We start from the raw sequence: 16853 nt of genomic DNA on the forward strand, positions 1-16853 counted from the left end.
TCCTTATCTAATGCTCCTAAGGTTGATTCTGACACCAAAAACCTTTGCTCTAGAGAGGTAGATATGGTGATCACATCTGAGTATACTCCATGATTATTGTGTCCAGGTTACTTAAGTGTCCAGACTACCCCCTCTCCTAGAGAAGCTAACAGCTTTATGATTCAACTTTTCCCAGTACTGACATCCTTTAATTTGCCCGAAGCCTCTCTGCTTTAGTAGCAAAATATTTCTGCAAATACAGTGTATGCACTTGAATGCACTCTATTTCTACTTTTTCCTCTTAGGGACATTGCCTGTCAACTACTTGTTAGTTATGTCCAAACTGACACTCTTCTTCTGAGCCCCTGATGTATCAGTTGTTAAAAAGTAACTTTAAGTACACATTCCATGTGGAAGTCCTAAAATCAGATAAGAATACAAAGTTAAATGATGTCTCAACATATCACAGGACAGGAGAGACAAGAAAATCAAATACTTGGTTATCAACACTTTAATTTGGGCTAATGCAAGAGAATAATGTACACATCCATATGCAGTCCATATGCATCTATATTCCCCCTTCAGCAGCCTCACCATATCCAGGAACTTTTTTCTCCATTCTACAGATCTCTGTAACAGGACATTAAGCCTTATCTACAAGCTCTCAAGGACTCTCTGTGATAGGAACTATACAGTGAATTCCGTATCATTTCAAATCAGGAATATATGATACTTCTACTAGAAAATACTTGTTTAAGAGCTTTCCACTGCAATTAATAGTTGCTTGGACTAGCATTTTTTGTAATGGAAAGAGAAAACTATATGCAAATGACAGTCATTCCTTGCTTTTACTGCTACTGAGGAGATCAATGTCCATCTCCTTTTATCAAGATAAAGATTAAGAATTAAAAGAAACAAACACAGCGACATACGATACCACTTCTGAACCCAAGGAGTCATTGATACAGCTAAAGGGCTTGTCTGGAAGTTTGCAGGCTACCAGGCAGCTTTCATCATGTTTCAAGAGAGCGTAATAAACTCTCCTGAGTTTACGAACTATGGGGTGCTAGCCCTCCCCTTTAACCTCAGAGTTAAAGGGACTATCACTTTGGTGAGGGAAAGGAAGAAACCTTGGTGCAGTGCCAGAATTACTGGCAAACAGTTTTACACCTCATTTGCCTTCTGAACTATGTCATGTGGCTGCTACATGTCAAATAGCTGCCTTGCTGAAACAATGCACATATGGTTCAAGTGTTGAACAACTAGAGATGGACCTTCTTGGTGAAGGCGGTTAGGGGTATCCAGCAAGCGCACTGGTAAAATCATAGAATCATAGAAGAGTTTGAGTTGGAAGGGACCTTTAAATGTCATCCAGTCCAAACTCCCTACAATGAGCATGGACATCTTCAACTAGATCAGGTTGCTCAGAGCCCCATCCAAACTGACCTTGAATGTTTCCAGGCATGGGGATCTACCACCTCTCTTGGTAATCTGTTCCAATGTTTCATTACGCTCCTTGTAAAAAAATCTCTTCCTTATATCTAGTCTGAATCTGTCCTCTTTTGGTTTAAAACCATCACCCCCTTGTGCTATCACAACAGGCCCTGCTAAAAGATCAGCTTGGGGTTCAGTGATTGTTATTATGTCCTGTGAAAAAACTCTCACACCAGCAAAGCCTCATTATCACGGACAATTACATGGGGAAAAAGAGAGAAAAGAAAGAACACTCCCAAACTTGTCTTTATAATATATAAGAGGAAAAATATTAAGCATGTATTTGTGAAGTCACGCTCGTGTGACAGATTCAAGTCCATACAAGAGAGGCAGGATAAAAGGTCCCTTGACTGATGCATGCCAAATATACAGTAATATGCCACACAGCTTATTCATAAACATTGCATTTCAGCCTGTCTTCTATGACAGTCTGCTGGCAGAAGCAGTAAAAGTTCAGCAAGCATTAATTGCAGCATTTTTTAACACATGTTGTTATAAAACCTCCAACACTTGCAATGACCACCAAGGAATGACTTTCCAAAATTGGATTCTGATTTTTCTTTCCCCTATACTCTCTCTAGAACTCTCCCCCAATCTAAGCACACCAAATTCTCCTTTGCAGCTTGCCAAGCTCTTTCCCATTTGTTAAAATGTCTATGAGCCACTTGCAACAAAATTCCTTAAAAGCCAATTCTCTGAGGCAGTCACACAAAAATCCATCAGACATTTCTGACAGCTGAATGAGACTGGGGGATTTATTATTCCAAGGCAAGTGAACCAGTAACCAAACCTTGATGGTCTTTGTCTTGCATTTCATTGGACCTTCCCATTGCTTCTTGGGCAGGGAACAGAAGTAGAGAGAAAAAGAAAACAAAAAAGAAGTTGTGTTCCAGTAGAGAACTCATTCAGCTGCAGAAAAATAAGATGCTGGGGGGCTAGTGTGACTTACCCTAACCCAAGTATCTTTCCCTCTCCTCTACTTTCAGTTCATGGGGAACTGACCCAAATAACCACCTGCACACAGCTGGATCCAGTGGCCAGAGGGAGAGGCTCAGGTCAGCAGGCAAGGGCAGCACCTACTTGCCCAAGCAGAGACCTCTGTGAGCACCGCAACCTCCCCTTCCACTATCACAACCCGTGAACGCAGCAGCTATCCATGTTCTGAACTACAAAGCTGGGTTTTATTTTTAGCATGGAAAGCTTCAAAAGAAGCTGATGACCTAAACTGGAATTTTTCCATTCTAGACAACCTGGTTTTCAGAACAAAAGCACACAAGAAAGTTTCATGAGCAGCCTATCAACACTTCTTGAAGTGGAAATGTTTAGAAACATTAAAGCAATGCACCAACACAACAGTGAGGAAAAACAAGCATAGCAAATGCCTAACTTCACTAAAAATACTCTCATTTTCATTTAGTTTTCAAAGAACAGTTATACAGAAAACACACACTTCTATGGCAAATCTAAGGGATAAAAAACTTGTAATACACTTTCAATTACAATCTAACAAAGGAAAATAAAACTTCATGTTTCACACCCCATTAAAGAAGACTTGTTTCCACTGTTGCTTTGGTTTTTACTGTGTGTTGGGTGTTTTGGGGGTGTTTGTTTTTTCGTGTTTTTTTTTTTGTTTTTGTTTTGTTTTTTTTTTTTTGTGTTTGCACTTTGGGGGCAGGGGGGATTGTTGGTTTGGTTTGGTTGGTTGGTTTTGTTTTGCTTTGTTTTTTTACACATACTGCAGAGTAGGCAAATACTCATGGGAATGTAGGGGGGAGAGTGTTTGAATTTGGAAAAGTTGCTGAGACCTTACTAGTGAAATAAATCATATCCCCTGCAAACCATAAAAACACAAACTTGTTCAGAAGACTGATCCATTAAGTCTCATTTTGAAACATCACAACCTGGATCCAGTTTGGAATACTAAATGCAGGTGACAATGATTACCAAGAGTGCAAAAAAATTCTTAGGGCACACTTAAGAGTAAACTCATCAAGAATAATCTGAGGCTGGATGCAGCCATGGCATGCTCGTGACTCTGTGGCCCTTTACTTGACCCTGGGAAGGAAACCCTACTCTCAGGAATAAAAGTTTCCATGAAACATCTGCTGAAAAATTATTCTCTGACAGTTTGACTTAGTATCAAATGACACACACTCTGATGAGCTTTAACAATTGCCATTTTCTCTAGATGAAATCCAGGGGATTTTAAAAAAAAAAAATCTAATTTCTGTAATACAGTGAGTATTGATATACTAGAAAGAACAATCAGAAAAAAAAAAAAAAACAATGTTCCCTCCTACATCAGACCTTTTCACAAATAAATAATATGAAAGGAAAGCAGAGATATTAAGAAAATAAACTTTCAACACATTTTATAAATTATTATAATTTCATTTTTGCTCTGTTATGTTTTTTAAGCAAATGCCAAGTTCAATATTTACTTCGATAGAGCCTGCATGCAAAACGTCTCCCATATGACAGCCTTCACTTACACATCAGACCACGATTAATGCAACTTGGATGACTGCATCAAGAAGGATAAGACTGTCCAGAAAAAATATCACAGTCCAGTATTTTCAAAACATAATAATTACAGCTCAACACAGATAAAGCAGAAGACTCTGCAGATAAATACAGCAACCCTGAACTGCAAACAGGTTTGAGGGCTGACAACAACACTCAAATAAAACAAATTCTACTGCACAGCAAGGGCAGTTAGATTTTATGTGTAAACAATAAACACTTAGATAAAATTGATACATTGGGGCAGGTAGAGAATGGGGACTGGTGAAAGAACGAAGAGACTACACTGACATCCAGAACTGATGCAAGTGGAAATATTAATAGGTTTAAATGCAGGATTTTTATCACACAAAAGCAAAGTAACAAGTATTATTTTGAGCAATGAATTAAATTCAAAGCAAACTCACAGAAGAAGCAGTCACAAATGTTCACAACTCAGACACTCTGAATCAAATTAATGTTTCCCAGTTGAATACGTACCATCCCCTCAAAGGCCCCTGTATCATCCGACTCATTGTTCCTTTTCCCATGCTACAATGACTGATCGCTAGCATACTGAAACAGCAGTAGTGCTAATTCATAGTAATAGCATTTCTCACTATCTATATGCCCCTTTACCGTTGGTTCTAAGCCTCAGAGCAATATTTCTTACTGTTTCACTAGCAACCTTCTATGTATCAGACACCTTTCTGCCTCTTAAGTTATTGTCCTGGGTTTGAATGAGTGGTGGGGTTTTTTGGTAGCAGGGGAGGGGGCTGTAGTGGTGGCCCCCTGTGAGAAGCTTCTCGAAGCTCCCCTGGCTCCAAGTCAGCCCTACCTCTGCACCAAGGCCGAGACAATTGGCTGCACCTCTGCGATAACGTATTTAAGAAGGGACCTGGGAGGAAGAGTTGGACTTGTGAGGAGGAGTTGCAACATCTGAATGAACATGGGGGTCAGTGGAAGAACGGAGGAGGAAAGGAGGGGGGAGGTGTGCAGGAGCAGAGAGACCCCTGTATCCTGTGGTGAGACGGCAGGGCGGCCCCCCCGCCACCCATGGAGGTCTGCAGTGGAGCAGACATTGATCTATGGCCTGTGAGGGGCCCCACATATCCAATTACAGTGGCTGCACCCAAAGGCAGCTGGGATCCTATGGGAAGAAGCAGCCCCTGCTGTTGTAGTTCAGCGCTGGGAGGATTGCAGCATGTGGGGCTGTCCCATGCTGGAGCAGCTCAGGAAGGGGTGCAGCCCTGGGAGGGACTCAAGTCAGAAAAGTTGGGGAGGACTGTCTCCTGTGAGGGGAACCACGCTGGAGCAGGGGGAAGAAGTTCCAGACACTCTCCCCTCTCCTAAGATGGAAGAAGCGGCAGCGCTGACTGCACCCCCCATTCCCTGCCCCTGCGCCACTGGGGGAGGAGGTAGAGATATCGGGAGCAGAGCTGAGCCCGGGAAGAAGGGAGGGGTGGGGGGAAGGTGTTCTCAAGATGTGGCAATGCTTCTCACTGTCCTACCCTGTCTGTTAAGTGTTGTTGTTGTTAGTGTCTGTAATAAATTTATGTTCTTTTTTTCTTCCCCTAACGAGTCTGTCTTTTGTCCATGACCTTAATGGGTGACTTATCCCTCCCTCTCCTATCTCAAATCCCAAGTCTTTGCTTATTTTCTCATTCTCAGAGCTGGGGGGGGGGAAGGGCGCGAATGGCTGTGTGTTGCTTGGTTACCCTCTGAGCTCAAACCATGACAGTTATATCTCTCAAGATTGTGGGGAAGAGGAAGTGTGTAGCAAAGTATAACAACATTATCATCTAGACAAAGCAAATTTAAGAAAAACGAGTTGCTAATTTCTCTCTATCCTATTCATGTAACTCAGGTTACATACAGTTTTCAACTTTCCCATCTCACTCTCTACATAGGTTTGTACAACATAAAGGAACTTGTAAAACTTTTTAAGATACAAAGGAGGAATCACCTCCCCTTCACCCATTGCTGGGTCTACACAATGTGTTACCTTACCTTAAATGTGCTTTTAGTCAGCAAGGTCTATAATACACACGATTCTGATTTTACAGCCGTGTCTCATTTGACTTTTGCATATGACTCTTTAAAGTATCTGTAGTGTTTACTACCTCTCTGGTAAATTTCTCATCTCCTTCTTCCCCTTTTTTCCTTTTCTGTCATTCCTTCCTGAGTGGATAATACACTTTGTTTTCACCTCAATTTAGCTTCTTAATACCTTAGTTGCATCCTATTATTGTCTTTAAAGGTGATTCACTTTTCACAGACTTTATAAGCAACCTCTTAAGCATGAAGATAGGAGAAAAAGTCACAGGGCACCTGAAAGCAAGTACTTTATTAATTATCAGAATAAATAAATTTTAAATATTACCGTCAATTGAAGTTCTGATCTGTGATTTTTTGGCTTTGAAATCCTATGCTTGTAATACAGTGACTTTTTCTGGATACAATAAACAAGCAAATCCTTAAGATGCAGCAATCAACAGAAGCCAAACACAGTCCCTCCATTAGGCAGAGAAGCTTTAGCATTTTCCCAGTAAGATGTAATTGCTGTAAAAAATTTGGTGGTGTATAGAGTTATTCTTTAGTATGACACATGGTACAGTTTTCTGAGAGCACTGATACACATCAGTCACCCCACTCCATTACTGCGAGGCTTCCAGGTAATGACACACATGTAAGAACATCTAGTAATATTTAAAGAATGCAAAAAACTGCCCTTCAAAGACAGACTATCCACAGTTGCCCATAGCAGGGATTTTTCAAAGGAAATGCAACTTCGCCTTTGAGCAACTATAAAAGCACCAGTGATGACTAACACAATTGATTAACAACCCACCACTGTATTTTACCATGTTCATTAATGATAAATTTGTGCTATTATCCCAAGAGACAAGGCAGTGTGTGCTTACTCACCCTTACAAGGCTGGGAGCAATACATGAGCATGGTATCTTGACATTCTTGAGGCACTTTTCATGAGACATGAAGTTGCAAACTGCAGAAATAAAATAACCATGAGCAAATCTTCACAAACATAGGACTTTGTGAAAAAAAAAAAAACAACAACAAACCAACCAACAAACAAAAAACCATATGGAGTCAAATACAATTAGGAACACAGCTTTTTAATCATATTTGCTCTCCCCTAGGTTTGAGAGCGTACATGACTGTCACACTTCTTGTAGAGCGTGAATTCCAGCTTGTTTTGTTACTAAGACGTTGGCAATGGAAAAGGAAGGAGAGTTTATTCCAATGCATTACAGGCCTACAGCAAGTCATGCCCTCCCACATGGTCCGTAAGCACCAAAATGAGCTCTTAAATTTCAAAAGGGATTTTAAACATTCTAAAAAGTCCAAAATAGCTCTTTCATGTAGCCAAAGCAGATGGACACGTTTGAAAGTAAATTATTCTACAAGCTAGTGCATGTGACAGGAATAAATAGAAGAAAACACAGTATTGTTACACACTGAGTATAACAGATTAAGGAGATGAAATTAAAGGTCACCATTTGCATCCAGCTTTGAAAGTCAAGAGAAACTAATTATTTCTTTTACTGTGGAAGCAACAAGTTTAGAATTCCACCCAAACTCCACAATGCATGCTTTCAAGCAAGACAGTGTTTGAAAAAATAATTTCTCGTGGGGGTGATATTTTCCACAGCTTCTTACCATGGCTTTACATGATGTTAAGCTGTGCAAAGAAACCAAGGCATTCTTTATTTCATTCCCACCACCTCACATTAATTAGGAACTAATAAGTTATGCAGCTTTGGCTTTAGAGTCCTCCTAGCAGAATTACTCTCCACCAGTTCAAGTATGAAGCCTTACACAGATGCCCAGGCCCTGACCTCTCTTGTGGAAGCACAGACCTCTCCCAGTGCTGGAGCAGATCACTTGCCAGTGGCAACTGCTGCTGTACACAGCAGGTCTTTGTACATCCCTGCTTTTCAGAAACATGCTGTACCACTTTCTAATTTTCACAATCAACTGAAAAAAACCCCCATGTGCTTCAAGCTTCCCAATTGTAGCCCACTGCCATTGCTGATTGTATGTGCTAGTGCCATCAAAAGCACAGTTTTCCTCTCCTCCCCCTTCCCCAGCTCACTGACTTCTGATTTCACAACTCCGCTTATCCCATGCCAACTCAAACATTAAAATCCAGGTCCACTTCTCTATGTGGCTTACTGCCAGTACATGCAAAGTAACCTTCCCTTTTGGTGACACAAAAAGAAGGATGGCCCCTTTCACACTGGCATTTATCTTAACGTAAACAGTAGGCAGACGTTTGTTTTTCATTAGTCTGCAAGTCAGAAAAAGAAGCAGCACTGCAAGTCCCTACTGCGTACAAACAAGTTACTCATCATCCATGGTTGAATACAGAGTGATTACTGCACTGATGAAAGAAAGTGGGAACAGAGCAGATCCAAACCTTCTGCTGGGTGCTATGAAGTGTTATGTGCACCTTTCAGGTTGATAGTGTTCCTGACTAAACGGGACAGGTAAGGGGTGGAAACAGTCAATTAAGGGATAATAAAGCAGATTCCCAGAGCTGAAAATACAGATGCCCAGCACATTTGGAGGTGGTCATTATGGAGGAATGAGCACACAGCAGACCAAAGAGAACAAAGTGATTATCCCGGCAAACGAAAGATGTGTTTCCTGCTCTAGGAAACAGGTATGACTACACAGAGAACTGGTGAATGCTATCACTTACATGTGTTACCACAACATGGATGTAGATGGATATAACCTAATCTCTCCTCAGGTCTCCACAACATTTCTACTGATGCTTTTAGGAGGGTCATCTGGTTGCTATGAGAGCAGGTCTGCAGAGACTGCAAGAGAAAAGCTACCTGCCCATTACCAGCTAGTCTGAAATTAAGCACATATGCCCTGCCACAGACAGAAGGCATTTGCCCCAGCCACTTTTTTAGGCAGCCTCTTCACTGTCTCACAGGTGGTACCTGAAGCTCTGCTGAACCTGGCTGGGTGAGGGGGACCGAACTCTGCAGGTAGAAGCATGGTGACAAAGGTTTCCACAGCTCCAACCCACAAAAGGCAATATGATGTTTCAAATGTAAACAGGCAGCGGTCAAGGACTTTGTAAACAGGTGAGAACTAGTCAAGAAGAAAGCAGCAGTGACTAATGAAATTCCATGAAATGGCACTGTTTTCCCTTGTTTTTCTGGATCAGAAGCAGGCAGAAAAGAAAGAAGAAAGCAAGGAGCTGCAGACTGCTCACAGAAATGTTATGATCTGCAAGAAGCAGCAGGCAACTGAAGTCTGCAAGACCAGTATCTCCAAGTGGCTACGAGCTTTATTTTAAGTGCACACACAGTAACTCAAAACACAAGTTAACCAAGATCTACACAAACATCTCAGGGAATTCAGAGAAGGTGGCTCCAAATCAGCTGACAGAAATGAGGCTACTTGCATGGGCATGGATGTTGAGAGATGTTCTCCATTTATTCAGACTACACAATACCACTCCATTTTCTCTTTGCAGTAACAAGCAGCAAAACATGGTCCTGCATAAAGACAGCATCTCATGGTTCAGCTGAGGTAACATTTCATGGCACAGAAAAATATACTGAAGAAGAATTCAAACCAGCAACTTCAGACAAGCAGTAAAATCAAAAGGTGAATGAAGGTTTCAGATGAGTAAAATAGAAGGGTACATAATGGTTTTTAATTGTTTGACTGAGTGCATACAGAAAAAGACAACATGCAAAATAATGAATTTCCTAAAATTTCTAGGGAAGGATTGAAGCATTTGCGAAGAATCAAATTAAGGAATATCAGGAAACAAACAGTTGATCAGCAGTGCCCAGAGATGGTAACATTCTTCATGAAAGATTTTCACACATTTTTCAGGAGGTACTCATACACCCCTTCTCTGCTTGTCAGATGCCTCTAATTTGTCAGGGAGGATGCGCTCTGACTACGTGTCTTTTTCCTGTCCCACAAAATTCCTCAGAGGGTGAGCTAACTCTTACAAGTCACCATTTTGTTTTTATTTCCTACATTCCCCAAAGAGAGGAAAAAAAAATCTGGTAGCGAGCCAAACTGAAGCATGAACAATATTTTGGAGGGGGGGAGGGGAGAGGAAAGGAGAAATCTTAAATTTGTACCAGTAGTCCCAGAGAGACAACACAATTAAACTTGAAGTTCTGACAGCCAGAAGACATTTGTTGTTTTTTAAGGGGTGAGAAGCCAGAAGATCATGTATGAAGTTTCAGGAGATGTAAAATGTAAAATTTTGAGGAACAAGCATTTAAAGGAAAAGGACAGGCTCTTTATTTATAGGAAGACAATTTCTTCATACATACAAACTCAGTGATGAGCTACCAGCAGATACATCTAAATCAAAACAAAGCAATTTCAATTGCAGCTTTCAGATACTGTATACAAAACTGATAATTTCAGACAGACTTGAACAGCTGGAGCACTCAGTGAATCCTTCAGCCGAGCATTTTAATCACTGCCAAAAGTACCTAACAGCCTAGATTAAAGGAGATATAAACCCTTGAGGTACATTTGAAGAAAATGGTGCCTGCAGCCTTAGAACTAGACTCTGAATACAAGGCATCTATATCCAGGTTTAAGCTGCATGAAGCTATACAACACTGAGGGAATATGAACAGACATAATTTCAAGACACATTGACCAAATCCACAAAATTGTTTACTTGCAGGCTTGGGGGACTTCAAGTGGTCTCTCTGAGAACGGAACTGTATGGTCAGGCATACAGCAGCAACCACATTTGACAGCTCTCCCTTGCTCCTCTCCTCTACTCAATAATAATAAAAATAAATTACTTCATTCATATGAAAAATTAGATATTCCCAAAGGGCAGCAAGAAGCCAGGTAGCCATCAGGCACCACAGGACTGCTCCCTGTCCACACCAAGCACAAGACAGGGCTTTGCAGCAGGCTCTGCCGGTAAGCCTTCACCTCCCAGGGCCACTCACCATATTTTGTCTGACTTGGTGATTTAATAAAGGAAAAGGCACTGTGTACTTACGGCAACACCCAGTGAACATACAACCAGTAACTCTCCAACATACACTTGCAAGGAAACCGAAAACATTTATCCCCAGCCCTCCCTATGAAGGCAGATGCTAAAAGTTGGGCATCACAAATAACTCATGAGCTGTGTAACACTTGGTAGCAAAGCAAGGGCTATTTACACCCTCCAATATGGCACACTTTTTTTCCATATAACTCTTTTTCTCTCTGTCCTCAAGGCAGACTTAAAAGCAGATCCCAAAAGTAGAAAGAAGAAAAAGGTGGATTATGTCTTGTACAGACTCTAGCAATGTATCAGTGTCTCATGCAAACAATGGCTGGGTGAGAATTGCTTATGAAATAACAAACGTATTTGTAAATTAATATTCTAACATGTTAGTCTTTATTTCATTTTTCATTTTAACGACTACTTGTAAGTCTAATTTTACATTTCCTAAACACTTTTAAAAGTACAGCTACCAAAATGCTCTCCAAGGAGGATCAAGGAATGTCAACACAACGGCCAAAACGGATTTGATTCTCTCCTGGAAGGGCGATCAGTTTAAGAGAAGACTCATTGCGGACCTATTCACATGTGCATTTTTAATCCAAGAGAACTACTCTTATTTCAGGAAGCACTTGTTTTGAGCTTAACAAAAGCACCCGCCATATAAATTGCAAATCCTCCTCCAACCCGCTGTTGTCAGCATTTGTTGTCCTGCCATCTGCCCACTGCCTCTCTGGCTCTGGTTCTTACATCTCAATTAACTTGCGCCAGTACCACAAGCAGCAGTAACACTCTCTCCTTCTTCCATGCAGGACATGGTCTGCTACTCACACAGGAGCCATCACCCTTCTTGTTGCCACAGGTCACATTGAGGACACTCAAAAAAAGAGATCTCCTGCACCGACTGACAGAGGCAAGTTCCTGGAGACGAGCGTTCCCTCCATGCATACCCTGGATGCACTAGGCAGACCCACAGCAAACTTCAGTAACTCTCAAGAAACACCACCCTGGTTTGGCCAACTGTCTATCACAGAGCCAGCACTGGGAAAATTTCATACCCTGACGGGACGTGACCACACCACAACTCCTCAATATTGTCTGGATGACCTGGCAAATATTAATTTCATTTTGTTCGGTGTTATCAGTGAGTGCCGTAACTCACTCGCTTCCATTCTGCTCACCTGTACAAATTTTATCTCCCACCAAGTGACTGCCAAAGTTTCTTCTAATCTTTTACCAAAGGTTATAGATTACTGAATGACCTAGTTGACTAAAGGGCTTATTCTTGTTTTTAGAACAAACCATTAGCTCAGCCAGTAATGGCCTAGTGACTCAGAATTGTTTTCCCAGCTATGAGTGCACAATAAATTTTTCATTTCTGGAAAAATTTAAGTGCAATGCATTAAAGAACATACTCAGCTCATTAATGTGAATATAAATAAAACTAAATAAAAAGCAGTAATTCTCTGGGGCATCTTGTTAAATGTAAGACTTGGAAGAAGTCCCTGTCTTGGAGTATTTACTGGACCGGATGGCCTGATAGATGTAGGAGTATTACATAAATGAAAATTCTCTACAATGCTCTACAAAAGGCCCTATAAATTTACATAGATTACATAAAAGAATTACAAGAGGGATTAAAAAAAAAAAAAAAAAGCCTTCTTGAAGATCTAATGCTGCCTGAAACTCCTATGGTCTCAGCAGCAGCCACTGCATAGACAGTACATGAACACCGAGTTTATAACATGGCACAGAGGTGGCTTTTGTGCCACTACTCCCCATCTGTTTCCTAATAATGCCTAGCATTCATTCAGTCTTTTTTTGAGAATTACATACTGGGCACACACGCTGGGTTTCTGTGGTGGAGTTTTTGGTAGCAGGGAAGGAGGCTACAGCAGTGGTCCCTGTGAGAAGCTTCTCCAAGTCAGACCCACCTTTGGCCAAGGCCGAGCCAATTAACAATTATGGCTGCACTTATGTGATAAAGTATTTAAGAAGGAGAACCTGGGACGGGGTTGGGGACTTGTGAAGAGAAGTTATGAGAAGGATGAACACCGAGGTCAGTGAAGGAAGGAGGACATGGAGGACGCGTGCTGGAGCAGAGACCCCTGTATCCCATGCTGAGATGTCAGGGCTGCCCCACCTGCCACCCACAGAGGTCTGCGGTGGAGCAGAGGTTGACCTGAAGCCTGAGGAGGAACCCATACCAGGACAGGCGGCTGCACTTAAAAGAAGCTGGGACTCTGAGGGGAGAAGCCCCCGCTGCTGTAGTTCAGCACTGGGAGGACTGCAACAGGCGAGGGTGAGCCACTTGGGAACGGCTGCGGCCCGTGGGGAGGACTCCCTGTGGAGAAGGTTCCCGGAGGACTGTCTGCAGTGAGAGGGGAGCCGTGTGGAGCTGGGGAGGGATGTGCGGCGGTCACCCCACCTCCCGAGCGGGAAGGAGTGGCGAGCTGACGGTAACCCCCATCCCCTGCCCCCTGAGTCACTGGGGGAGGAGGGAGAGAGATGGGGAGCAGAGCTGAGCCTGGGAAGAAGGGAGGGGTGGGGGAGGTGTTTTTGGATGTGGTGGTGCTTCTCATTGTCTCAATTTGTCTATTAAGTGTTGTCTTTATTAGTGTTTGAATTAAAGTGATGTTCATTTTCTTCCCCGAATGAGTCTGTGTTTTGCCTGTGACTGTAATGGGTGAGTCACCCCTCTCTGTCCTCATCTGGACTCCCGAGCTTTTACTTGATTTTCTCCTTCCCATTTCTGAAGGGGAAGGAGTAAGTGAACAGCTGCATGGTGCTCACATGCCCTCTGGGCTCAAACCACAACAGCACATATTTCCCTAGATGCATCACTAAAACTCTTAACTTCATTTCTTGCCTGATCGATAAAAGCTGACTCAAGGTTCATCAACTTGTAAGAATATTCTTCCTCCCTTCATGCACATCACTTTATAGTCATCGACCCCAGGCAATAAAATGGTAGATTAAAAGATTATTTTACAATCCTCAGCAGCTGATGTCCAATCTGAACTCTCAGCTCACTGCTGGCCCTTGTAAAGGGGGTGGTAGGCTATTAATGAGAGGTGAGTAGCATACGCCCTACTAAGATATCACTGCCACGAATCCACCTGCAACCTTTTGCAAGTTCACTGCTTTCCTCTGTTGCTTCTGTCTGCCACCCAAACCAAGGCCAGCAGTCAGTGTGGTTTTATTTTAGTATTTCACACATCATGAATGCCAACTTTCAGTTTCAGAGGAAACCTTCCATGATCACCACCCTCGGTTATATCTGCCTTCTGCTAAGATGCTCAGAAAAACAAGACTATGGAAGGGCATGCAAATATTTATTCAGTCCAGTCACTTTCCCCAGGGTTATGCTGAAACACAGCATGCCCCTCTGCTTTCTGGTACATCACCAAACCAAACTGCTCTAGTCCAGGACCTGGAAAGGCTTCCAAAATTCCCATTTTGTTTCCCAGCATCCATGGAGGTGTCTTAACTTCCACCTCGGTTCTGCCAGGGCTCACAGTCATGAAACAGTAGCACTTGGGGAGGGAAGTTGGGTACAGAAGAGCTGAACATGGAGGAATCAGCTTGCTCAAATTAGTTTAATAACAGTAGAGACATGCACACAGTGGCAAGGATGCCCAGTGCAGGAGGTGTAGCTACCGCAACATACTTAGTAAGGTGGAAAAAGGAAGGACAACTGCATACAGATGGACAGAGCAAAACAAACAAGAAATCTAGCAAAGTCAGGGAGTAAACCAAAGCTTCGAAGCTGTTACGCAAGACAACAGTAACAGTCTCTAATTTCCAATGAATTACTGGGACTTAAAGGGCATATCAGCATCAAGACAATTTAGGCCAAGTCAGTCTAACTCCATCTAAACAAAGTTTTATTTTGGTCAAAACTAAGTAGGTTATTTCCTCTTCTCTTACTGCTCTTCCATAACATGTGCCTAACATGACAGAAGCTGAAATACAGGCTTAAGCTTACAGTGCCTCTGCCCTTTAAGGGCGTTTTCTCTCACTTCTGAAGTGTTCCTCTGTCCTGCAAGCAGGCTATTTTGTTCAGCAGGACCGCCTTTCCAATCACTGAAGGGATCCATATGACAATTAGAAGACAACAGCTTTGATGAAATGCCCACAGGCTAAGTAGTCATAGATTGGAGAAAAACACTTTTTTTTTCTTTATCTCAATATTTTAAAATTATTATTTAAAACACACTGTTATCTGACTGCTTATGCAGACCAGACCACTCAAGATGATAAAGTAGATGCTATTTTCATGAGTAACAAAATCAACACTCTCTTTTCACTGGAAATTTGTGGGACTTAACTTTTACATTTGTTACTGAGCTCCTTTTCCATTGTAGCAGCTTGCCAACACAGACACATTTAGCTTTTTTGTTTAGGACCATGACCACAGACAGTCTGAATACTGTGACTATTCACTGAAAGGAATGCTGAATCCAGTACATGGACCTTGCCAGCTTATTTCCCAATTCAGCAGAAACATGCAAAGACCTGTATGCTATATTAGTGTGCTCTCTCAGACAAAAACACAACCTAGTTTAAGTTTAGAAGACTGTTGTGCAATGTGTACTAAATGTCACCAGGAGAGCTGTCACTGGAAGCTTTGGTCTTCTTGGGAATGGAAAAAATCTCTGAAAGCTTTCAGAAGTCAGGTGTTAAAAAACACCCTCCTCTCACTGCAGTGAGAAACCTTGAGCCTTTGCTTGTCTTACAGTTCAATGAGACCACATTGTGGATCCTCTTCCTCTGAAAATCCAGAAAAAAAATAGAAACCTATTAAGGTTTTCTAAATATTTACTGAGCATCTTTATAGATCACTTGTACCTGTCACATCCTTTCTCTCTCTCCAGGACTCTCCAGTCTTACCGACTAACCAGCCATACCTGCCTCTTCTTTAACTGGAGATACTAGCATATACCGTCTGATAAAAATGCAGTTTCCCCCGGCACAATGTGAATTGTGTTATACTTACTTTCAGAATTGTCTACATGAGAGCAAGCTCTCTTTATAGGTATAAATACCCAAAAGAAATGTTTTTGTAACATCTGAGCTCTGTAATTTCAAGTCAGCACATCTGAATTCATATTCATTTGTATTTCAAATATACTGTTAGGAAACAGCAACAACTCAAGTGTAAACAAGACAAGCTACTGAATAATGAAACACTCAAATAAGTTCAATGATATACTTGAATAGTCAAACATAAAAGAACCAATTTGGTTATAGTAGGTCTGCTTGAATGGTGGTAGCCTTACAAAGCCCCTTGGCTACCCTAAGGATCTCTCACTCTCTCATCAGTAAGGCTATAAATATTCTCAAGTCTAACAACAAACTCGTATCTTGCTTCTCCATCTTCCCTGATACAGTAAGCCCAGTACTGCCAAATGAACTAGCACAACTTCACCTGTCAGAAAAGCACCCTTCCTATCCTCCCATCTCCTGACTTCACCCAGAGCAGGTTTCCTAAGTCCTGCTAAGCATGTGAAGCTACAGTACCGACAGCTGGAGAGGTGACAAAGGCAGCTACCCTGTGTGCTCAGTTCCTCCAGGGATTTGCACTCCAAAGGAGCCAATAACAACTGCACAAGCAAGCTATACCACAGTGGAAAAAGTAGCCATCTCCATTTGGCCAAGAGGCTTTTCTAAGCCATAACCATAGCCGGCAGAAAACCTAGACACCCTATATGCTGTGCCTATACAAAGAAGAGGGGTCCACTCTCTCCACTCTAATATACTGCAGTCCACTCTCCTTTCCTGCTGTACAGTATGGCAAATAATGATATGCCTTGGCTGAATACAGGCTTCACTGGAAAAGATTGGCTG

The 16853-nt window shown here is 42.0% G+C and overlaps 1 protein-coding gene across 1 annotated transcript in view; it reads right to left on the reverse strand.

Moving 5' to 3' along the window:
- DGKQ (diacylglycerol kinase theta) overlaps nucleotides 1-16853 on the reverse strand; it is a 98615-nt gene that overhangs the window by 67891 nt on the left and 13871 nt on the right. The window contains exon 2 of the mRNA XM_033000993.2: nucleotides 6904-6983. Coding sequence (XP_032856884.2) covers nucleotides 6904-6983 — 80 coding nt within the window. The remainder of the gene's footprint in view (nucleotides 1-6903; nucleotides 6984-16853) is intronic.

Source organism: Tyto alba, unplaced genomic scaffold, assembly GCF_018691265.1.
Source record: "Tyto alba isolate M040663 unplaced genomic scaffold, T.alba_DEE_v4.0 Super-Scaffold_13, whole genome shotgun sequence".
NCBI lineage: Eukaryota > Metazoa > Chordata > Aves > Strigiformes > Tytonidae > Tyto > Tyto alba.